Genomic DNA, 24,569 nt, shown 5'->3' with positions numbered 1-24,569 from the left:
TTCATGGATTTTTTTAAATTATTCAGTCATTGTTGCATAATTGCCTCCTTCCCATCCTCCCCTGAGTCCTCTTTGCAATGTACGTCTTATTTTGGGTTGTTGTCGTACATACAATGCCTAATCATATATCTCCTGGCCACGGGAGCATGGGATGGAAGTCTGCAGGAGTGCGCAGGCTGTTTTCTGACCTATGTGTTTTGCTTTGCTAGTACTGTGGACTGCTAAAAGAACAGAGAGATGTTTTGGAGAGAGTGTGATCAGAGTACTGTTTAGAGCAAGGATGGATAAGCTGCACTCACACACTTTGGGCATGTTGTTAGGAGAGCTTTTCCTTGGAAAGGGACGTCATGCTTGGAAGGACGAAGGGTCAGCAAAAGAGTGGAAGACTCTCAATGAGATGGACTGACAGACACAGCGACTGCAGCAATTTGGGCTGAAGTATGTCAGAGATGATGAGGATGGCTTAGGAAAGGACAAGGTTTAGTTCTGTTGTTCACAAGGTCATTATGAGACATAGTTGACTTGAGGGTACCTAAGAACAATAATTATGTGAGCCAATTCCTTGAAGTAAATCAATCTCTCTCTATACACAGATAGTGATTGTTTTTTCTAGCAAACCCAGAGTGACACCTCCTCAGCTATCAGTTTCTGCCTTTATCAATGGATGGAATCATTCTGATAATACCTAAGGCCCCTTACAAAGAAACTCTGGTAGAGAGCTCTGGTGACCTAGTGGCAAGCAACTGCACTGCAATCCCAGAGATATGTTGTTCGAAGCCACCAGATGCTTTGCTGCAAAAAAAGGAGGGACAATCTCCTTTTGTACCAGTCAGATCGGAAGTGACGGTACACACACACACAAAATAATAAAATTTTTTAAAAACCACCACCACCACCACCACCAACAACAACAACAAAAAACAACAAAGGAACTCTGGTGGCACAGTGGAAAACAAGTTCAAAGGTCAACAGTTTGAACTTACTAGCCTTTCCACAGGAGAAAGATGTGGCAAAATCTTTGTAAAGATTACAGCCTTAGAAATCTTATTGGGCAATGCTACTTTGATTCTTTGCTATGAGTCAGAATCAGCTTGACGGCAGTGGGTCTTTTTTGTTTCATTTTGTTTGAAGGTCTCTTACAAGTCCCATTAATAAGAACTTCTCAAGTAAACATCAGGAGCATATTATATCAGGATAACAAACTAGGGATTCATGGGCATAACTTTTCCACCTTTCATAAGAGGTATATTTCTACAAAAGGTGTCTGAGTGAAGTAGGCCTTAAATGTGCTGGGGGCTTTCACGACAGCCTACCATCTATGAAGGTCTTGCGGACCGGTTCTGGACGTCTTCTTCTCTATGAGCCTCATATGGAAGAAAGACATGGCAGTTGGCTGCTGTAAGGATTACAACTTAGGAAACCCTATGGGGCAGCTCTGTTCTGTCTTCAGAATCACTCTATGGTTTGCTACCATGGCAATGTGGTTATGTTCCTCACAGCACCTGAGGTACCGCCCTGCGCGCTCTGAGCACTCAGCAAGCCTGCAGAATACATGCAACGCTGAACAAAATCTTTGAGTAATCCAAGTAATCCAAACATTTAATAGGCCAACTAACTTATAATTAAACAGTATTTGTTTCTTTTTTTAAATTTAGAATTTTTCATATTGAGCAAATTTGCAAAGGAAACAAACCAATCAAACTTATTTAGAGAAAGTTTTTGGATACCCTGGTAGGGCGAAGCAGCACTGGTGGTGTAGTCTATAGGGTTGTAGTCTAACACAAAGGATGTGCACCTGTAGCAATTCGAATCTACCAGTTGCTCTGAAGGAGAAAGACAATCTCCTGTGCAACTTCCAGCCTCAGAAACCTGCTGGAGCATCAGGGGATCTATCAAGAGTGGCTTCTGACTCGACGGCAATGGATAAGCTCATAGGATATTTCAACTGCCCTAAAAAGGAGCAAGCTCTAGTGATGTCCTCCATAGGAAGTTGCTCTACTAACCCAAAGGTTGAGTCTCTCTGGCAGTTTGAATCTACCACTGGCTCTGTGGGAGAAATATGGGCAGTCTCCTCCCATGTGATTTACAGTCCCCCCGAAACTTGCTGGAGGGTCAGCTACGAGTCAGTTCTGACTTCATAATGATAAGTTTGAGCCGTGTTATTGTTTTGTTTTTAAATAAAGGGGAATGTGCTCTTACAAGGAAGGAAACTGAGGCAGAGGGCAGGGCAGGGAGGAAACTGAGGCAGAGGGCAGGGCAGGGCAGGGAGGAAACTGAGGCAGAGGGCAGGGCAGGGTTAGGCTAAGCAGGAAATCCCAGACTCTGCGTCCAGTTCCCTTGCCATAGTCCCTCAGTCTCCTCCACTTTGCACATTTCCTCTGCCTTTTCTGGTCCTCCATGACCTTGACATTTGATGAGTACAGTTTGTCTTTCATTTCCAACTAATCTTTTTCTTTCTTTTAAAAAAGTAAATAAATTGTTGTTGTTATTCTTTCCCAACCAATTTCTTGAGCCTTATCTCGAGTGCTTGTAAAGGTTTACATCCGCACAAACTCGATGGAGCATCAGCGAGAATCAGAATTGACTTGATGGCAATGGTTCACCTTTTGCTTTGTCTTGAGTGTTACTTCTCAGAGATGCCACAGACTTGGCTAGGTCCTTCTATCACGTACTTTTATTGCCTCCTAAATTTTCTGTAGCATCTTTGACTCTAGTTAATTGTATAGAATTTGATTTAGTATCAACTTCGTATCTTAGAATAGGTGAAGGTATGCTGCAGTAATACTCTATCATAAGGTCTCAGCAGCTTAAAAGGGAAAGGCTTTCTTCTTGCTCATCACATGACTACCTTGTGCTGTCAATGACTTTGCTCCTTGAAACCAGATACAGGACCCAGGATGATGGAACAGCCATGATTTTGAACCAAATCAGTCATTTTGCTATAAAGACTTCTCAGGAGTCTTGAATCAGCAATTAAGTGGTTGGTGCAGAATTCATCCTGGGTTTTCCTTTCAGAATTCATTGGACAGGGCTCATTTCATGACCCCACCCAACCACAAGGCGAGTGAGGGATATAACCCAGCAACACCAATGGTTTTCATGTTTTCCAGACTTTCCATTCTGAGAGCAACCAACAGCTCCACATTTTTTTTTTGCCAATGTGCCTGGCACATGCTGTTGCTGTGTGCCATCAAGTTGACTACAACTCATAGTGACCCTATGAACAAAGGACCTGAATCCTGCCCTATCTTGCACCATCCTCATATTCCTGATATACTTTAATCCATTGCTGCACTCACTGTGTCAACCCATATTGTTGAGGGTCTCCCTTTCTTATCCTGGCCTTTCACTTTTCCAAGAATGATGGCCTTTCCAAAGAACATGCCCAAAGTATCTTAGGACTTCACTATTCTTGTCTCTAAGGAGACCTTGTCTACACTCGCTCCAAGACATATCTATTACTACTACTACTACTACTACTACTACTTCTTCTTCTTCTTCTTCTTCTTCTTCTTCTTCTTCTTCTTCTTCTTCTTCTTCTTCTTCTTCTTCTCTATTTATTCTATTGGTGGTCCATGGGACATTCAGCACTCGTTCCCCCTCCCCAGTCAAGTTCAGCAGTGGGAGGCTGCACTTTAGTTGCACTAATGTTAATAGTTTCTGATAACCCACTACCATCGAACCAGTCATCACTCAGTACTATTATCCAACACAACAACTCAAATTGATTTTTCTTCTGCCATCTTTATTCACTGTCCAATTTTCATATGGGTGGGAATGAGTGTATCAGAGATGGCAAGGTTGGCACAGGATAGAACGGCTTTTAGGGCTCTTGTACACAGGGTCGCTATGAGTTGCAAGCCACTCGATGGTACATAACAACAACAACAGGAAGACCATGGCTTGGGTCAGATGGACGTTAGTCTTTAAACTGACATTCTTGCTCTTAAGCACTTTGGAGAGGTCCTCAACCAAGATTTTCCCAATACCACGTCTCCTGACTTTTTGCCTGCTGGTACCAAGTGTGCTGATTTAAAAAAAAAAAATTAAACCTCAATCCTTTTTCCATCTATCATGATATTGCCCACTGGCTGAGTGATGAGGGTTTTTGTTTACGTTATGCTGAGATAGAATACATACTGAAGGCTGTAGTCTTTGATCTTCTGCATCAAGCCCTTCAAATCTTCTTCACTTTCTGCAAATAAGATTGTATTGTCTGGGCAGCTATGGCAGGTAGTGGTGGTGCAGGGGCACCTGGAGCCTCAGCCAATATGAATGCGGCAATGGACATTCTGCTTGCGATTTCAAGAAATTTGAATACGGGCTTAGATATGGAAACTCTGTCTATTTGTGTACGACTTTGTGAGCAAGGAATTAACCCAGAAGCTTTATCACTGGTTTTTAAGGAACTTCGCAAGACTGCTGAAACGTTAAAGGTTGCTGAAAATATGGCAAACTGACCTTCTCAAGAAACTTTAATGAGCTATGTCAAGCTCAGCAAGAGAATTTGGAGACTACATTGTAGTCAGGAATGTAAAATTAAATTACTGCAGGCTGCACTTTTTTTTTTTTGACAGCCCTAATGCTTTAGCATTGGTATTTATATTTATGTATCCCTTATTTATTGTTCTGATAGATTTAATTTTCCAGTCTGCCTGTCAGATGTACAGATCTGCCATGCACGCTGTAAAGCGTAGTGGAACCCCTATAATGATGTACTTATGACTTGTTGACATTTCTGTAATAAACTAATTTTGAATTATTTATGCATAATAAATACTGATTTATATTGTATTTGGCTGAACATTGACAGTGCCAAAATGCTTCCTATACATCCTAAAACATCTTTAATGAGGAAAATGAAGTAAGAAGAAAACAAAAATACACAGACTTTTTCTAAAAAATAAAATTGTTTATCAGGCCGATTTTAAAGACATAATAGAAGTGTAATTATTTCTAAAATTTTTGAAGATCAAGAAAACCAAAGTCAACTTGATTGTGACTTGAAGACAGACACAAGTGCAAGAATCAAACGGTCATTCTGTAACTCTTGATGTGGATAATTAGTAAAACTGTAGAGGTAAAAAGTTAACATTTAGAATATTGAAAGCAGTAGTGATATTACTTCTCCAGAAGATTTCAAAATTAATAAAATTATTTGTATGGGGAAAAAAAGATTGTATTGTCTGTATAACATAAGTTGTTGATGAGTCTTTCTTGAATCCTGGTGACATTCTTCTTCATCAAGTCCAGACTCTTGAATAATTTGCTCACTATATAGACTGAATGTGTATGGAAAAAGGATATAGCCCTGATACACATATTTCTTTATTCTAAACCTGACAGTGTTCCCTTGCTCTGTTTGGACAAGAGACTCTTGGTTTAAATATAGGTTTTGTACAAGCACAGTTGTTTTTCTCAGTTTTAGCCACAATTTGTTCCACACAGTCAAATGCCCTTAATAAACCACAGATAGATATTCTCCTGGTATTCTCTGCTTTCAGACAGGATTCATTTGATCACTAATGATATCCCTAGTATGACAGCCTCTTTTAAATTTATGAAAGTTCTCTGTCAATGTGCTTTTTTGGCCATTTACAAAAATTTTAGCAAGTGATCAATAGTTTCCACATTTCACTGGATCGTATTTCTTGGAAATGCAAATAAATATGGATCTCTTCCAATCAGTTGGCCAGGAAGCTATCTTCTAAATATCTTGGCACAGGCTGGTGAGCATATCCAGGGCTGCATCTGTTTGTTGGAACATGTCAATTGGTATCCCATCAATTCCTGGGGCCTTGTTTTTTGACAACACCTTCAGTGAAGCTTGAGCTTTCCCCTTCACTATCATTGCTTCTTGTTCATATGCTATTTTCTGAAGTGGTTCCATATCAGCCAATCCTTTTTGGTACAGTAACTGTGCATTTTTCATCTTCTTTTGATGCTTCCTGAATAATTTAAGATTTTCCCATAGCATCCTTCAGTATTACAATTCTATGCTTGAATTTTTTTTCCCATTCTTTCAGCCTGACAAATGCTGAGAAGGTTCTTCTCTTTTTATTATCTGACTCTTTGCACATTGCGCTTTGTTTTCACAAGCTGTCCTTTGAAACCTTACCATAATGCCCTTCCCCCCAACAAATTTGTTCAATTACAATGGTTTGCATTTGACTACTAACTTAAATGTTGGTTGTTCAAACCCACTCAGAAGCACACAGGAAGAAGGGCCTAGTGATCTGCTTTATTGTTGTTTGTTTTTAAAAACAGATTACAAAAGCCGTGAAGATTTTGGAGTAGCTCCATTCTGTAACACACACCATCACCATGAGCCGGCATCCACTCAATAGCAATGGAGTTTGCTTAACTTATTTAACAAAAGGAGTAAGATATACTTAGAATGACAAGAAACCCTCAAACTAGATCTCTGTTCTGAGATTTATCGAGGTTCACTGACCAGGAAGAAAGAGAGGTGGGGAAGTGTCTGGACGTTTACCTGTTGCGCCCATTGCTGCTTCTCTTCTTCATGTTGCTGGAGGATTCTGGTTATGTCCTTTCGCTGCTGCTCAGCCTCCTCACATGCACACAGGTGAGCAGTTGTGGCTACAGTTGGGAAAAGAAAAACCATAGAGTTGGACTTGGACTCAGGGCCCTGCAGAGAGCATGAGGGAGACACGGGAGAAGGGATGAGAACCCTGGGCTCCACGTCAAGAAGAGTTCCAGCTGGGAACTGACATTCAGAGGCAGCCCCCAAAGCTCTCTGACTTTGGAGATCCTCTTTCAATGCAGGAGCCAGTGGTCTCCTATGGTCCCTGGTCATCTACAACAGAGCAGGTAGCTCACTGGACAGATTAAACCAAACAGGCGGTCTACTTGCTTTATCCATTACTTAATTTTTTTTTAAATGTTGCTAATATTCACGCGGCCAGGAGAGATCAGTCCTTGGAGAAGGACATCATGCTTGGAAGGGTGGACGGACAATGCAGGAGAGGGAGACCCCAGATGAAATGGATTGATACAGCAATAGGGACACCGGGAGTTGGTGTGTTGGAATTAGTGAGACTGGCTCAGGACAGGGAAGAGTTCAGAGCTGCTGTACATAGGGATGCTATACATCGCAGGCGACTCAATGGCACATAATAACAATAACATTCTATGACAGGTTTGGAAGCAGTAGTGGCATCCACTTCCTAAACAACAAGCCTCCAGAAACTCTATGAACTTCGATAAATGTCGACAATTATAGAAAGGCTTCAGGCCTTTGGTTCATGGGGTTGCTATGAGTTGTGTTCGATGCAAAGGCAATCAGCAACAATACTGAATAAATAGCTCTGGTGGTATAGTGGCCAAAAGCTGCACTGCAATCTCAAAGGCACATGGTTTGAGGCCACCAGCTGCTCCATGGGAGAAAGATGAGTAATTTCCTTCCATGCAATTAACTGCCTCTGAACACCCTGTGGAGGATCTGCTATGGGTTGGTTCTGACTCTGTGGTACACTATAACAACTCTGAATAAGCAGTAAACTTTTGCACAGTAATAAGGATTGTCAGTTGTTCTGGAAGAATACAAAGAATTGGCCTCCAGGGTCTGCATACCTTCAAGTCTTCCAGGAGCGGGAGCCAAGTAGCATCTGCTTCCTTTGTTAGGTGTGTGGTTCTACCATTTACCACAGTCTCTACCTCTCCCTACTGGGAGCATGTAGGAGGGTCCCCCTCATCACTGGCCATGCCAGCTGAGCCCCGAGAGGGGCCTGGAGGTGAAGGCACTGTTTGTTCCAAGAGGGAGACCCAGTGTGGTCACCAATCCTCTATCCCCTCTAGTTACATAATTAGCCAGCTGACATAAGATTACAAAAGATTACGGGAGTACTGAAAAGATACAGTCAGATGTTATAATGACATTGATAAAAGAATAAAAACAGCTAAAGGGTACTGAGAGCTTTCTATAAGGTTACTACTCAATCATCTCATCACTGACCATGGTGAATATTATTATAATCACCATTTCACATATGAGGAAACTGAGGCACAGAGAAGTTATACAACTGGCCCAACACCATCCAGTTCAGGATTGGGAGAGTAGGATATGAACTCACACCATCAAATTCCATGGTGAACACTTCAATCAACCACTTTATTCTGTTTCCTTGTGCACAAAAATTCCTTGAGCACCAGGCCCTTTAGAGAGGCTCAATAGATGCTAGGTGCTGGTTCTCATAGGAAACGTTGGAGGGCCATACCTGTACTGTTTTGTTATTATTACAGAATTCCAGAGGAGCCTCTGGCAAAGGCAATGTCTAGAAACACGAGGACCCTAGGAAGCAGCTTGTGGGGGAGAAGTCAGCACTGTTGTCAGTTCCAACAGGACAAGCAGCCCTGGACTCCCAAAGGCTATGAGCAGAAAGGGAAAATTTGGATGATAAAACAGTCAAGATCCAAGAGCTTAGACTCTCACAAGTGATTTCGTTCAGCGCTCCAAACACTGGTCCCTGGGACCAGCAGCAGGCTGGAACTAGCAGGAGAGAAGTTCATTATAACGATCATGTTCATCCTTAGTCCTAGAGAGACGTGTCCAGACTGTGGCCCCAGAATGTGCATCTTTGAAATTCTCCAGGTACCCTGTTCACTGAAACTGAGGAGGACCTCATGCACTTACTGCAGAGGGTCAAGGACTGCAGCCTTCAATATGGACTGAGGCTCAATGTCAAGAAGACAAAAATTCTCACCACTGGACCAATCGGTAGCATCAGGATGGATGGCGAAGAGATTGAGATTGTTCACAACTTCAGTTTGCTCGGCTCCATGGTCAACACTCTTGGCACCAGTAGCCAGGAAATAAAAAAATGTATTGCGATGGGAAAGTCTGAGGTTAGGGACCTCTCTAAAGTACTCAAGAGCAACGGTGTCTCTCTGGAGACTAAGGTGCCCCTGATACAGGTCCTGGTTTTTGCAATCACTTGTTATGCATCAGAGAGTTGGACAATGACTAGGGAGGATAGGAGAATTGACGCCTTTGAGCTGTGGTGCTGGAGAAGAGTATTGAATGTACCATGGACTGCCAAGAAAACAAACAGATTCATCCTAGAGAGGGTTAAACCAGGCTGCTCCTTGGAGGCAAGGATTCTGGGGCTTCGTCTGACATACTTTGGACTTGTTGTAAGGAGAGACAGGTCTTTAGAGAAGGACATCATGCTGGGTAGAGTAGAGGGACAGCGCAGGAGGGGAAGACCCTCTATGAGGTGGATTAATTCAGTGACTCGGGTAATCGGGATGGGTGTGTCAGAGGCAATGAGATTGGCACAGGATAGAGCACGGTTTAGGGCTGTTGTACATAGGGTCGCTATGAGTTGCAAATGACTCAACGGCACATAACAACAACAACAACAATTATGATGTATGCTAGGTTGGAGAACCTCTGAATTCTGGTCCATTGGTTTATTTCTTGTTCATCATATACACAATATCCTTAATTGTTGATCATCTGGCCTGTGCTTAAACACCTTTGGGAGTGGAGAGTTTATTTTCTTATTAGGTAACTCTCATGGTTTTAAATAAAAACTGAAAATGAAAAATCTTTTGAGCTTGGGTTGAATTCTTCCTGCCAGTTTCTTGTACCTTGGGGTCCATGTACCAACTCTTGGGTCACACCAAACAAAGACCACTTTCTTTTCTGTGGCAGCACTTCAGACACTCGCAGAACTGTTACATTTTATTACGTCTTTCTAGGTGGTTCATTCCCTGTTCCCTCAACCACTCCTTATACAACATGGCTTCCAGTTTCTTCAACATTTTTAACATGTTAAAATTTAACTTTTAAACATCCTCCAATGCTTTTTGATCCCTCTAAAAATGCACTTTTCATAAATAAATCCTGAACTTTAGGTGTGGCATCAGCAACTCAGAACAAAGAAGCACAGACCAGAATTGTTAGCTTTCTGACTTTAGAGATTGGGTTCCTGTTAAAGTAACCTTCCTGACTTTAGAAATGGTATTCCTGTTAAGATAACCTACTTGAGACCTTATGGGTGTTTAAGCAGTGATCATCACCTTTGTTGAACATGAGAAACTTCACGGTGTCCACGGCGACATTTGTGAGGCTGGCTACTTACCTGCGTCCTCATTGAGGGGCACTGGTTCCTGTGATGTTTGGGGATGTTCTGGTTCTTGGTGTTTCTGGAAGAAAGGAGACATTAATGAGGTGAGGATAGAGTTCAATGTGAGAGTGAATGCTAACGTCTTCCAAAGGCAAGGCAGGTCTTCCAGTTATGCCAGGTCATGCCTGATGCCTGGCCCACTTAGTCAAAGGCAGCACTCCCTCTGCCTGGGAAGGGATTCCTAGAGTAGGATTTCTGTCATTGTTGAGAAAACCCTCAGTGAAGAATTTGATGCTAACTGGATTTGCCTTCCGTCTGGCTGTGATGAGTGGCTTATGACGGACTATGAAACTAAAGGCTGACAGTTCAAACCTACCCAGCAGCACCATAGGAAAAAGTCCTGCTTAGTTGCTTCTATAAAAGTTACAATCAATAAGAGGTGCATTGCAAATGCACTGGGGGAGGGGAAGGAGGAAAATGTACAACAATGAATGAATTTAAAAAAAAAGTTTACAAGCAAGAAAATATGTGGGTTGCCATAAGTCAAAATCAACTTAATGGTGACTAATGATTTTTTCCCTTCTTTATTTACTTTTCCATGGATACTAGAAGTCCGGCTTTTGCTGTTATCAGTGGGCCCAGCCTTATCACTTCTTCCTTCTCCCAGGCCTTATGCTATAGCCCCTACCCCCTCTATAGATTTGACATGTCCTGAAAACTCCAAGGGAGCTCTGGTGGCCAAGTGGCAAGAAGCTGAACTGCAATACCAAAAGCTACCCGCTGCTCCGTGGGAGAAAGATAGGCAATCTCTTCCCTTGTGATTAACTGTCTCTGAAAACCTACCAAAGGGGCCGCTATGGGTCCTTTCCAATTCCATGGTACACAACAGAAAACCAAAACCTCCACACCCTCAGCTCAGCGGTGGTTCCCTTTTCCCACCACTGGACCAATTGGTAGCATCAGGATGGATGGCAAAGAGATTGAGATTGTTCACAGCTTCAGTTTGCTCGGCTCCATGGTCAACACTCTTGGCACCAGTAGTCAGGGAATCAAAAAACAATGGGAAAGTCTGCTGTTAGGGACCTCTCTAAAGTACTCAAGAGCAACGGTGTCTCTCTGGAGACTAAGGTGCACCTGATCCAGGCCATGGTTTTTGTAATCACTTGTTATGCATCAGAGAGTTGGACAATGACTAGGGAGGATAGAAGGAGAATTGATGCCTTTGAGCTGTGGTGCTGGAGAAGAGTATTGAATGTACCATGGACTGCCAAGAAAACAAACAGATTCATCCTGGAGAGGATTAAACCAAGCAACTCCTTGGAGGCAAGGATTCTGGGTCTTCGTCTGACATACTTTGGGCATGTTGCAAGGAGGGACAGGTCCTTGGAGAGGGACATCATGCTTGGGAGGGTGGAGGGATGGCGCAAGAGAGGAAGACCCTCTATGAGGTGGATTGATTCAGCGACTGGGGTAATTGGGATGGGTGTGTCAGAGACAGTGCGATTGGCACAGGATAGAGCAGGGTTTGGGGCTGTTGTACATAGGGTCGCTATGAGTCGCAAACGACTCGACGGCACACAACGATAACAACAACAGTACAGCTTCTGGTTACCACAACTCACAGTCAAGTTCCCCCCAAAGTTATGTAGTACAGGGTCAAGAGCATCAAGCTCTGGCCATGGTTTGCCACAGGTGTACGTTGTTAGTAGGGTATGTTTACCCCTCTGGAGAGTGGAGACAATAGTGCTCAGAATGGGAGGAGAGGGGAAGAATTAGGGTACTCACGAACTACCAGGTGCTATGCTGTTTCACCTACATGATTTTATTTCGTCTTCAGAATGACCTTGTGAAATGTGAGCAGCCCATTTTAAAGAAGAGGAGACTGGGGCTGAGTGAGGTTAAGACTTGACCAAGGGAGCTTAGGAAATAGCCAGCGGGATCAGCACTTGAATCATACCTAGTAGGCACTGCATTGGCCAATATAGGCTGAATTGCATCAAAGGAAATACTAATTCAAAAGCAGTGTTGATGGCTTCTAGATTTAGGTTTCCATAAATGAGTAATTCTTTTTAAGAGAGCATTAAAGCAAAGACATGGGGAATAAATTACCTCTATTATTTCATTAAAACCATTAAAAAGGAGATCTTTACTTTTTAAACACATAGTAAGGAGAAGTTCAAGAACACTTCTTCCAGAGGTGACCGACATTGTTCCTGAAGACTACAACACAGACACTCTCCCTTTAATCTTCTCATTTCATCCCTAATAGGTAGAAAGTTTTTCAGGGTCTGACACTGGTCACTGGTCCGAGATTTGGACCAAAAAATTTGAGCCTTTGGTACAGTCAAGACGCTTTAGAACCCAGTTTGAGAAACACTTTTAAAAACCAAGTTACCTTATGAAAATGCCTAAGAAATACTCAATTATAATATAATGCTCACTGTGAAAGAAAACTTCTGTTTTTACTATGGTGACAGATGTCAAAAGGTATATATTGAAATAAAAGAAATTAACATTTTCCTCAATGGGGGAAAGAAGTGGAGGGACAGGAGGGTTCCAAGGAGTCCACTCCTCCCCCACCGCGCTAGGCAGGGAACTGCACAGGGTAAGCACCCCTGGAATCAATAACCCCTCCCAAGCCCTGATGCCTCAGATGTGCGGGAGGGCTAAGGGATAGAAGATGGGGGGGTGAGAGTGAGGAGGTGCATGGGATGGAGGTGAGTGAGCCTGGCAATTTAGCTCTCCAAGCACTCTGCTTTGGTCAAGCCTCCTTTTCTCAGGGAGAGGAGGAAGCTGGACCCTGGCACACTGCAGAGAAGCTGTCAACACAAGAATCTGGGAATGTGACAGGAGCCAGCCTCTCCCCTGGGCTGGAGGAGGGAGCGAGATACAAAGCATATGGATATCTCTTTCCTGCTGCCACCATTGGTTACCCTGAGCCTGGGAACTTTGCAAGGAGAGGCAGAATTCCTGGACCCGAGTACCAGCTGTGCTGCTATCTTGGACAGGTCTCCTTCCCCAGTGGGCTTCAGCTTCCTCCTTTCCCTAGAAAGAGGTTGATTTTTCATTAGGGTGCTTGGAAAACTAAATTGTGAATATGGGCGGTCTGCGAGTCTATCTCTTTGACCCCATAGCAGTCAGTCTCTTAGCATCTAATCTCAGCTCCTGTCCACAGAGCCGTGGGGCAAGGCTTAGTACAGCCAAGGAAACTGAGACTCAGAGGGAACTGTGCCATGATGCACAATCATCATTAGAACAAAGCTCTCAGAACATTAGATGTTGTAGAACAGAGTGGTAAAGACCGCTGAAGTTCTAGAATCACTCTGATCTGAGTTCTAATCCTGGACTCAACTCTGTAACTATGTAATCTCTCCAAACCTTGGTTTCCTTGTCAGGTTGTTTTTCATGGATTAAACAACATCGTGTACCTACACTATCCACACTTTATCAGGAACTCAAAGATGGCAGAAGGTTATTATGTATTTGAAGGTCATAGCACACACAGATATCACAGAATATTTTAGTGTTGACCTCAGAGCCTGGTTTGGAACATCAGATTTTGTCTTCTGAAATAAGGTCATAAATTCAAGGAAACCAGTTTCTTCCAAATAACACCAACTACAAACTAGTTGCCAGTTGTCATTGAGGTGACTGACACATTATGTCCCCTTTATGTCACTGTAGAACAGTGCCATTCATGGTTTTCAAAGAACTGATTTTTCAGAAGTAGATCACCAGGACTTTCTTCCAACTTGCCTCTGGTTGGACTCAAACCTTCAACCTTTAAGTAAGCAGTCAAGTGCATTAACCATTTATACCACTCAAAAACTTGATAAAAAAAAAAAACCCACCAAACCCAAATTGAATAGAAAAGTGGAAACTTTCCCTCATCCTTTCCCCACAAATGGAATATGATCTTGTGCTCTCATGTTCAGATTCTGAGAAAACTGGGCCTCTGGATAGTTAACGCCTCTGGAGTGACGTATGGCAAATAAAGGAAATATAATGAGAAAACCGCACTTCTTAGGAATACTCATGTACATATTGTTCATGCACATACACTTCCTTAGTATCAGAGTGTTACATATGCTTCCTTACATCTTATTAATTTTTAAATATAAGCACTTAAGCAACATTAAACAGTCTTTAAATATGTTCACTTTAATGACTCTAGAAAGGGACCTCTCCGTAGATTAATTTAATCATTGAATCAACAATTTGTGTTAAATACTTTTGATGGTTCTTATACTGTATTTTCAAGTTAGTTATAGTTTCTATAACAAACTGTGACTAACATTGAGAAGAAAGGGGATTTCAGAACACTTAATTAATTATGCATATATGACATCTATCCCGAGACCAAGAAGCTGTTGTCTGAACAGAGCAAGAGAACACGGCGTGCAATGATTTTGAAAATCACTACCTAACTTGGGAGGGATTAGAGAACATTATGTTAAGTGAACTAACTTAGTCCCATAAAGACAAATACTTTATAAGACCATTATTGTAGAAACAGAAAGATAACTAGTAAACTGTGTATGAGAATCCAAGGGAGGAGGGTGGGAGCAGAGGGGTGAGAATGGTCAGGGGGTAGTGGTGGTGATAAGGTAATTACGTTGTTGTTGTTGTGTACTGTTGAGTTGAACCGACCCAAAGCTGACCCTCTGGCAGGTATGCAGAGGCAGTTAATGAACTGCATGGGAGGAGACTGCCCATCCTTCTCCTGTGGAGCAGCTGGTGGCCAGCGTGCTTTAGGGTCGCACAATTTGATGGGTGGAGGGAGGGGTGGGTAAAGGAATTGGGAAAGATCCTGTGGGAAAAACAATGTATATGAACTTTATAGGTAATGTCGTGTCATCAAGTTGCTTGTGACTCATAGTGACCCTATGTACAATAGCTCTGAAACTTGTTCATCTCTGACACACCTATCCCTATATCCCCAGTCACTGAGTCAATCCACCTCATTGAGGGTCTCCCTCTCTCTCTTGTGCTGTCCCTCTATACTTCCAAGCATGATGTCCCTCTCCAAGGTGGTCCCTCCTTGAAACATGCCCAAAGTTTGTCAGATGGAGTTTCAGAATCCTTGTTTCCAAAGAGCTGCCTGGTTTCACCCTCTCCAGGACAAACCTATTTGCTCTCCTAGTAGTCCATGGTCTATTCAATACTCTCTCCAGCACCACAGCTCAAAGGCAACATTTCTCCATCATTCCTAGTCATCGTCCAGCTTTCTGATGCATAGCAAGTAATTGTGTAGATCATGGCTTAGATTAGTCGCACCTTTGTCTTCAGACTGACATTGTTGCTCTTCAGTATTCTGGAGAAGTCTCTGACAGGAGACTTTCTCACTGTAATTTGTCTTTTGATTTCCTGGTTGCTGATACCAAAAGTGTTGATTGTGGAGCCAAGCAAACTGAAGTTGTTAATAATCTCTTCACTGCCTATCACGATGCTGCCAGTCGGCCCAGTGGTGAGAATCTCTGTTTTCTTTATGTTGAGCTTCAATTCAGTATAAAATAAAAATTTTATTAAAAAAAAAAGAGAACACTGCATGGTATAAAACCACGAAAGGTGTATCAAGACTGTATCCTTTCTTCATAATTTTTTCAATCTGCATACTGAGTAAATCATTTGATAAACTGGTTTTTATGAAGAGGAATGTGGCATCAGGATTGGAGGAAGACTCATCAACAACCTGCATTGTGCAGAAGATACAACCTTCACCTCACACACTTTGGGCAAGCTGTTAGCAGGGGCAGTTCTTAGAAAAGGGCTGTTGGGAAAGGTGGAGGGTCAGTGAAAGAGAAGAAAATCCTGTGCAAGATAGATTGACACAGTGACTGTAAAAATGGGCTCAAGTATATCAGAGGTCATGAAGATGGTGCTGGATTGGGCAAGTTTCAGATCCATTATTCACAGACTCTCTATGAGCCGTAGGTGACTTGATGACACCGAACAACAACAACAACAGAATGACAGTACCAATTTACTGAACCACAAACAGCACACAAAAAGGACAATTTCACTCCAATCTTGCCACCACAGTAGATTATAACTTTTTGTTGCTTGTTAATGTTGGTAAACTTCCTAGAACAAAATAAAAAAGAAATCAAAATCAGTGGAGCTGCCCATTGTACTTCTGACTTCCACACACAGATCTGAACATTCACAGACTTCCCACACTGCTCAGACTCAGCCAACGTGGCATAGCTCACTCCTCCGCAGGCCTCCAGGCCCGACTCCCACACAATTTCCCCTGACTCCCTCAGCCCCTCTCCGTGACTAAGCAAACGGCTGTATTTTCTTCAGCCTTCAATATATGTTCAGACACCCAAGGGAGTACTTCATTAGCTTCTGCTTTCTCTGTTAACCCAGTGGGTTACTTGAGGACAGAGACTAGTTTTGAAATCCAGTTTGAATAGGCCCGCATCACCTAGGATTCCCAGATCAGTCCTAGGAACGTGGAATCTATGACTCCCTCTATTAGAAAGAACCACCTGCAGTGAGTGTTTCCTGACAAATCCCCAGGCCCAATCCCACACCTACAGAATGCCAGGAGGGAGGAGGGCTGGGAATCTCCATTCTTACCAGTCATCCCCTAGGACTTGGATGCTAACAGCCTGAAGACAAATGGTCCAAAGTGGGGCAGGAATCAATATGCAACTCCTACATGGAAAATGCCCCAGTTAGGCCCTGTCCACATCCTCCTCAAGGTCATGGCGTAGAGTTATCTTACAAAGCAGTTGGTAGTGACTGGGGAAGGAGGTGAGAGGCAGGACAGGAGGTGAGGGGGGTGACACAGAATTTCCCTTCCCAAAAGCAGAGGCTGAGGCTGGGGTGGGGCATCCGGCCTGAGCTCTGGAACAGGGATGATGCTTCCTGAGTCTAGTGGGAATTTGGGAGCAAGAAGGCTTCAGGGGAGGCAGCTTCAGGGAGAAATTTGGGAGCAGGAAGGCAGTAGGGAGAACCAAGGACTGGGTTAGAGGCCTGGATACCCAGGTCCAGCTTCACTGTGGGACTTGGGTAAGTCGCTCCCCTTCTCCAGATCTCAGTTTTCCCATTTTCAGAGGGTCAGGGTTGGCTCAAGTGTTCTTCCCAGTCCAGGCTCCAGGGCAGGCTTTTTCCTGAGAGGGTTGGGGCATGTGGCCCTAGGGCTGGTACCTGCGTGGTATGAACTATTAGCATGTTGAAGGTTAGTCTACTCAGAGGTGCTTTGAGAGAAAGGCCTGGTGATCTACTTCTGATTATCAGTCACTGAAACCCTGTGAAGCCCATTTCTACTCTAACACACGTGGATCAACAAGAGTTAGAAGTGACTTAATGACAACTCAACGTAAAAACAAAATAATTCTGGGCTGCACTCTTTGTCGTCAAGAAGACTCAAGTCTCCCTCTAAGTTCAACCTGAAGCAAACCAAAGCCGATCCAGCTAGAGAGACAGTAGGAAGACAGTGTCCAGAGCTGTCAGAGAGAGTTCAGAGCAGCTCAGATAGGACCTGGAGAGACCGCCTAGAGTCTGCTCACATTTTAGATGAGAAACTGACCAACTGAAAAGTGTCCACAAGGAATGGGACCTGGCAGATGGGAGAGGGGATGGAAAAGCTTGTTACAGGAGACCGCTAACCCTGAGAGCCTGCTTCTTAGGGAGCTGCATGGCTAGCCCAAAGGCAGCACACCTCTGGAGTTGGAATCCACCAGCTGCTCTGCAGGTGAAAAATGAGCATCTCCTCACGAGCGATTTACAGCCTCTGAAACTAGATGGAGGGTCAGCTATGAGTCAGTGCTGGCTCAAAGGCAGTGTGCTAAGGGAATGAACCGTTAACCTCAAGAAGAGGCCAGAAAACCTGAGCGCTGTTTTCCACAGGGCTGCCGTGAGATTGAAGGAGTTAGTGTGATACCCACAGCCTTAGAGGGCAGAGCTGTGGCCAAAGAAAGTTTCAAGGAGAACTTTGAATTCACTATGAAGAATTCCACAAGTGTGCAGAACAGAGACAGGCTGCCTCGTGGGAGGATGAGGCTCGGTGGTGAGAGGGAGCTCCCTGTCTTTGGCTGTGTACAACGCGCAGCTGTAAAGCAAACACCATTTGGCAGGATGGACTGAGTGTTCCTTAAGTATCCTTAACTTGAAGAATCTATTATTTGACAAAATATGCCTGATGTTTGGCAAGGAAAAACATCAAGAGCATGAAGTGTTTAACTAGTGCAGTTGGTCACTTTAAAAAGCACCAGTGATAACAGTCTCAGAGGGCTCTGCTAATACTGCTCAGCTCACTGTCGCTCGGGGTGGGGGTGGGGGGCAGCCACTGTACACTGTTAGTGTGCGTAATAATCACCCAGGATCTTATTAAACGGTAAATTCTGACACACCTAACGTAGAAATGCAAATTCTCCACAGGACAAAACAACTTGGATGGACACTGTCTGGCTGCTCTGTATGTTGGGGCTCCTCCTGGGATGGAAGTCCTGAGTGCCCTTCCTGGAAGCCCTTCAACCACCCCTCTTTTGTCAACCCATCATTCCATGATACTGTGGGCCATGACGATTTTGTTCTGTTTTTATTAAGTGCATGAAGGTATATCTTTGTGAAGGTGTATCTTTGTTATTAATGTTTAACATTGGGAATGTAGTAAGCCAGGGGCCTTTCTCCCCACTCTGCCCCTATAAATCCAAGTTCCGGCTCTGCTGGTCATACTTCTTTACGCTCCTCTCTGACTGCAACCCAGAAGTCACGGTTCAAAGCCCTCTTAAAGACAGAGCATCTCTAATCCTCATCTACTTTATTCAGGGCCCACAAAAGCGGAGAAGAGCTCTAAGGCCAGTTCAGATCTCCAATTGAACCTGGCACCTCGTCTTTCTCCCTTGAGCACAGATCAGATTTCCACAAGTCACTGAGCCTTGAGGGGAGGGGTGACTTGGAGCCTCAAGGGACTGGGTCACGTCCCTCCCCAGGATCAGAGTGTCTCACTCCTTTTCCGGTGTCTGGACTGTGTGGGTGGGGCTCTAGCACCATTAGTTTCAGGATCTGAGCAGCCACTGGCAGCTCCCATTGGCTGGCAGGGGGTGCAGGCAGGAAGGAGATGGGGGTGGAGACCCAAGAGGCCCCCTCTGGGACATCAGATGGAGGAAGGGCAGGGCTTAAATGTTCAAGGCTATGGAGATATTTCAGCATTCTCAGCAAATTGCAGAGGCTCAGATGGAAGAATACCATAAATAATAGTCCTCAGCTTTCCCATCTCTAAGATGGGCAGAAAGATTTGATTTCACATGGTCAGGAGCAGAGGATTAGTGTAACTCCTGCATTTTAGGCTGTGTGGAGGCTACATGGCCACTGCTGTCCTGGACACCCCTTGGCCTTAGGCGGGTACTGCTTAATCTCTGAACATCTGCCAACACCCCAGAGTACCATGACTGGGAGGATGTGGCCTCCACTGCTCTTATCTGACAGATGGAAAGTCTCAGGGGAGGGCAGACCACTTCCGTTTTAAACACCCCCCTGCACCTGGCAAGCCACAACCCTGTATTGCTGAGATCTGTACGTTGCTGTGATACTAGAAGCTATGCCGTGAGTATTTCAAATAGCAGCAGGGTCAGCCAGTGTAGAAAGGTTTCAACAGCACTTCCAGACTGACACAGACTAGGAAGAAAGGCCTGGCAATCTACTTCCAGAAATCAGCTGAAAGCAATCCTATTGCTCACAACGGAATGTTGCCCAACTGGGCTCAAACATGCCACTCATCCCAACACTGGCACCACAAGTGGGGAGTTTCAGCTCAGGGAGGTAGAAAATTTGGCAAAAATGACAGATTAAATTGTACCTGTGAAAATGTTGTATTGGCAAATGTTGTGTCATATATATTTTCTAATAACAGTTTTTTAAAAAGAAGAAGATGGCAAAGGACTAGACAATATTTTTCTCTATTGTATATGGGCTAGAGTCACTCAGCTGGCAGCTAGCAGGTCCCGAGTAGAGCCAGGCAGATCCTCAGAGTCAGGGAGGCCTGGAGAGCAGGGCCCAGCCTCCATGTCTGACAGACATGGCGGCTTAGTCCCGGAGAAAGGCCCTGCAGGAGGCTTGACTTTTCTCCCTCCCTGGAGTGTGCCTTTTCCAGCCCTCTAGCCTCCCCTGTTACCAATTTTAGTTGCCTCAGAGGTCCTGGCAAAAGAAGTGGGTGCTGTTTCTGGCCTTTGGGCCGGCCATGCAGGCAGAAGGATCCCGAAGGAGCTGAGGAAAGCGGAGTTGGTGGCTGGAGTGGGGATAGCAAGGAAAGAAGCACAAGACCCAGCTAGCCACCTGTGTCCTCAATCAGATGGAGCCCCGAGTGGAAGACTAGCCTCATTACTTGCTTACTGGGTGACCTTGGGCAAGCACCTTCCCATCTCTGGGCTCCTGTTTCCTCCTCTCTATGTCATGGAGTTGGGCAACAGGATACGTCCAGGCCTTTCTAGTGTTGACATAGGGAGGAAGCGGGTGGAGTGAAGTCATCCCCATAGCTCATCTTCTGTCAATCTTGTCACGCTTGCTGCATGCTGAGCAGGGGCTGTTGGTTTGACATGCTGCGCTGTAGGGCCTGACCATGGCATCTCTGGAAGGCTGGGAAGTGAGGCCCTGCTCAGGAGGGCCTGGGAGGGGCTCCTGAGCCTTTCATAGCACAGTCTGACGGTGGCCAGGTTTGCATGCAAGAGGAGGTTGACAGGGAGTTCAGTGACCACCTCCCGAGTCACTCTCAGCTCTGTGATCCCCAGCTGCACAGCCCGCATAGAAAAGCCATCAGTGAGGCCAAGGAAGCCCTCACAGGACATGTAGGGAGGATGTTAAAAGAAACCTGGGGAATGAGCCTCACATGAGAACTCTTGAAATACACTAAGGTACAAAATACTATGGAATGTCATCGAAGGTTTAAAAGACGTCGATCATAGTGTTCAGAGATAGAAATTCACTGAGTAGAAAATTTAACTTATTGTTATCAAGTCATAGTTGCTAGCCAACTCACAGTTGACCCTTCAATGGGCTTTATGAGACCCTTCTGGCTTTTTTTTTTTTACATCTCCTGTAAATCGCACAGGAGATGGCCAACCTTTCTCTCATGGACCAGCTGGTAGATTTGAATTCCCAGAGAGGTGCCACCTTTGGATTAGCAGCCCAACTCCCTGTGGACTATGCCACCAGAGATCCTGTGGCAGAATTATAATATGCCACACAGTTTCTATTGGTATACAAATATATCTGGAAAAAAGTCTCTAGAAAAAAGTACACATTGATTACAGCTATCATCTCAAGAAAAGGGATGAAAATTGTGTGGCCAGTGAGGGGGAGTTTTTACCTGAATTTCTGCAATTTTTAAACAATAATATATTTCATTATTACTTACGTACACAGTAAAAACAACACAAGTATAAGTATTTTGGAACCTTTTGCAACCTATTGCAACTAAATCAATAATTTAACATACAAAGAAATCAAGACCCTGGAAGAGAAGGGTTAATTTGAAGTCACACAGCAAGAGGGTGAAAATCTAAAGGAGGCCCCTTCTTGACTCTCAGTCTGGCAGTCTTTCTTCTACAGATGCTGCAGCCGGCATCCTAAAGTACATGAAGACTTGGGAAAAGCCCTCTATTCTGCCATCATATGGTTCCGAAGGGGAGTTAGCCTGACTGATGATAAAGTGGGAATGGGGGAAAGAGGGAGAGTGCAGAGCAGATGACCTCAAAATAACAACTTTTCTGAGGCCATGAAGAGTTGGTGCCTTAGGAAAGCATCAGGGGAGAGGAGCGGGGGGCAGTGGAGAAGAGGGTGGCACGGTGGTCACCAAAGTCCACTGCACACTGCTGCTGGGGGAGAACGGTAGAAGCAGGTATGGATGTTTTATGTTCTAACATAGTTGGCCTAGATGTTTGGCTTGGGAAGGTTCAAGTCTGAAAATAAAGGGACATAAGATAAACTATCTTTAAGGGTTTTAGGGATTAAAGTTTACCTAGGGAGAGAAGAGTGATGGCTTGTCATCATCAGGTAATGGATAGATTCAGATCTGCTGAAGATGCTAGGTTTAGGTTGGTTGGTTTTTCCCCCCCAGCTCCTACTCTCTGGCCAAGGTGTGGGTCACAGACCCCTCCCCTCTGCTGGGCCAGACCTGCTGGGTACAGGCTTCCCATTGAGCCCCCTCCCCTGCTCACTCAGGAAGGTCCCCAGTGCCCTGAGCATGGAGAGATATGGAAAGGATAAGGAGCAGCCCTTGAGGATGGGAACCCAAGAACACAGAGAGGCCAACCCTGAAGGAACCCATCTGTCAGAGTAGCCCTTTATAGGAGGCTCCTACTTTTCCTTAATTTTTTAAAAATGAAACTTGTACAAATTCTGCATTGAGACCCCTCACATCTCTTTTTCTTTTTTTAAATGTTAATTCATGTCTTTTATTAACTCATAATTACTTGTCCTCTGATTTGTTGAAGGAATAGGTCTGACAGCACTTGCCACAGGAGTGTCTGTCAAAGTGGCCATAAAGACTTCAGCACCGCATTCATCTGAAGGACACTCCTGACAAAGGCGACTCATTTTGCCATTCTCATCCACTTTATAGTATTTCAGAACAGCCAGCTTAAACTTCTTCTATTATGCTTATTTTCCTTGGGAGTGGTATAACACTTCTTCTTCCTTTTCTTAGCACCACCACAAAGTCTCAATACAAGGTGAAGAGTGGACCCCTTTTGGATGTTGAAGCCAGACCAGGTCTGCCCATCTTCCAGCTGCTTTACAGCGAAGATATGTGTTGGCTAATCAGGAGGAATTCCTTCCTTATAGTGGATCTTGGCCTTGACATTCTCGATTGTGTCCGAGGGGTCAACCTTGAGCGTAATGGTCTTCCCCTGTGGTGCTTTTTACGAAAATCTGCATCTTGGTGGTGGTCCCACCGCAGATGGTGGAATGGAAATGACCACATCTCTTTTTCTAGGCAGGTACTAGACTTTGGCTCACTGGCTGGTCTAGGCGCACTGAAATGTCAGTTTTCAAAGTTTCATTATCTTCACTTACCCAGCTGCATGCTTCTGTGAAATTAATTTGAAGTTTTAATTTTCTGGCCTTTTTATAACAAAACCTTACAACTGCTAACATGAAGTGCAGGCCCCAAAAGGAACATCCAATTAAAACAAACATGGAAATCCCTAGGTGGCTTAGGAGCACGGCACTTGCAGGGGGCCTACGTTAATATGCTAACTACTTGGAAATCCAGGTAGAAAGTAAAATGCTAGAAATAAAAATAAGTGCATCTGGAGAAAACAAACCACCAAGGGTTGTATCTAAAAGGCAAAGATATTAGGAATTGCTCCAATTGTTTCAGGTTGCAGGATACAGATGTCCCTTTATAAGAGAGGAGCCTGGGCCTCAACTATACAGGCCATAGGGAGTTGTGTTACTACCCTAAAGATGGCGCCCTCTCCAGTGGTTCAACTCCACTAGCAGCTCCAAGGAAGAAGGATACGCTGTGTACAATTCAGAAAACATGCTGGAGAGTTAGCCATGAGTCAGTCACAGCTCCACTGCAATGAGTTTGAATTTTTTTGGGTCTGATTAGTGGTGATGATTGTTATGAGCTATTATTTTTCAAAGTGGAAAAAAATATCCATGTCAAGGTCCCTCTGACATTTGGTGTACAGGGTTCAGTGCTACCTCTACCAGATAGAAGTGGCAGCTTCCTTCATGCAAGCTGACTGCCCTTCCCTTGGCAAACTGAACTAAAGGTCAGATGTGCCTCACTCCTCTGATCAGTATCCTGCACTGGCTCACAGAGCATTCTGCTAGGACAGTCTCCTGCACTTCCCACTCCTCACATTTCAACTGCCCAGTTCCCATCCACTGTGCAAAGCCTCTCTCATTAATACTTCTAATCACTTTATCAAGGAGCCCTGGTGGTGCACCAGTTAGGCACTCAATAGCTAACTGGAAGGTTGGTGGTTTAAAGCTGCTCAGCAGCTCCTTGGGGGAAAACTCAACTCATTGTCATAGAATTGGGACCAGCCTAGATAGAGGTTTTTAGAGGTTGTAACTTTCACAAGAGGAGATTACCCACCTTTTTTTTGTGTGTGTGTGGAGCCACTGGGGGATTTGAACCAGAAAGGTGCTGTCCTTGAGGTTAGCTGAGCAGCTCTCTTGGGACTAGGCCACCAGAGCTCTCTTCCATGGGGAAAGGCCTGCAAGTTAGCTCTTGTGAAGAACACAGCATAGAAACCCTCAGGGGACAGTTCCACTGAGCCACACAGGGTCCTTCTGCACTGAAACTGACTGGACGGGCCCTAACCACCACTCCCTTTTCTCCTCTGTGAACTTCAAGCCACATTCTCTCTGGGTTAGGAGGCAAACACAAGGTGCTCATCAATAACGAGGGTGGGTGAGGAATGTAAACAGCCAAGTGCCCAAACTGGTTAAAGAATCTACAGAACACCAGGCATTACAAAAATTTGTATGTCCAGGGACTATTTAACATTGGAA

The 24,569-nt window shown here is 44.3% G+C and overlaps 2 protein-coding genes across 2 annotated transcripts in view; one reads left to right on the top strand and one right to left on the bottom strand.

The window, feature by feature from the left end:
• CCDC69 (coiled-coil domain containing 69) overlaps nucleotides 1–24,569 on the bottom strand; it is a 99,643-nt gene that overhangs the window by 18,900 nt on the left and 56,174 nt on the right. Inside the window, 3 exon segments of the mRNA XM_006903719.1 lie at nucleotides 6,494–6,600; nucleotides 10,107–10,127; nucleotides 16,887–16,944. Coding sequence (XP_006903781.1) covers nucleotides 6,494–6,600; nucleotides 10,107–10,127; nucleotides 16,887–16,944 — 186 coding nt within the window.
• Nucleotides 4,227–4,460, top strand: LOC102843435 (mitotic-spindle organizing protein 1-like). The gene has a single exon (XM_006893738.1). The coding sequence runs from the start codon at nucleotides 4,227–4,229 to the stop codon at nucleotides 4,458–4,460; it is 234 nt and encodes a 77-aa protein (XP_006893800.1).

This window comes from Elephantulus edwardii, unplaced genomic scaffold, assembly GCF_000299155.1.
Source record: "Elephantulus edwardii isolate Elephantulus edwardi_28Jun2011 unplaced genomic scaffold, EleEdw1.0 scaffold00130, whole genome shotgun sequence".
Taxonomy (NCBI): Eukaryota; Metazoa; Chordata; class Mammalia; order Macroscelidea; family Macroscelididae; genus Elephantulus; species Elephantulus edwardii.
This window is presented reverse-complemented; position numbering and strand designations above follow the sequence as displayed.

Bases quoted from the DNA above. Each gene is read 5' to 3' on its own strand.
- LOC102843435 (XM_006893738.1), top strand. From the start codon at position 4,227: ATGGCAGGTAGTGGTGGTGCAGGGGCACCTGGAGCCTCAGCCAATATG.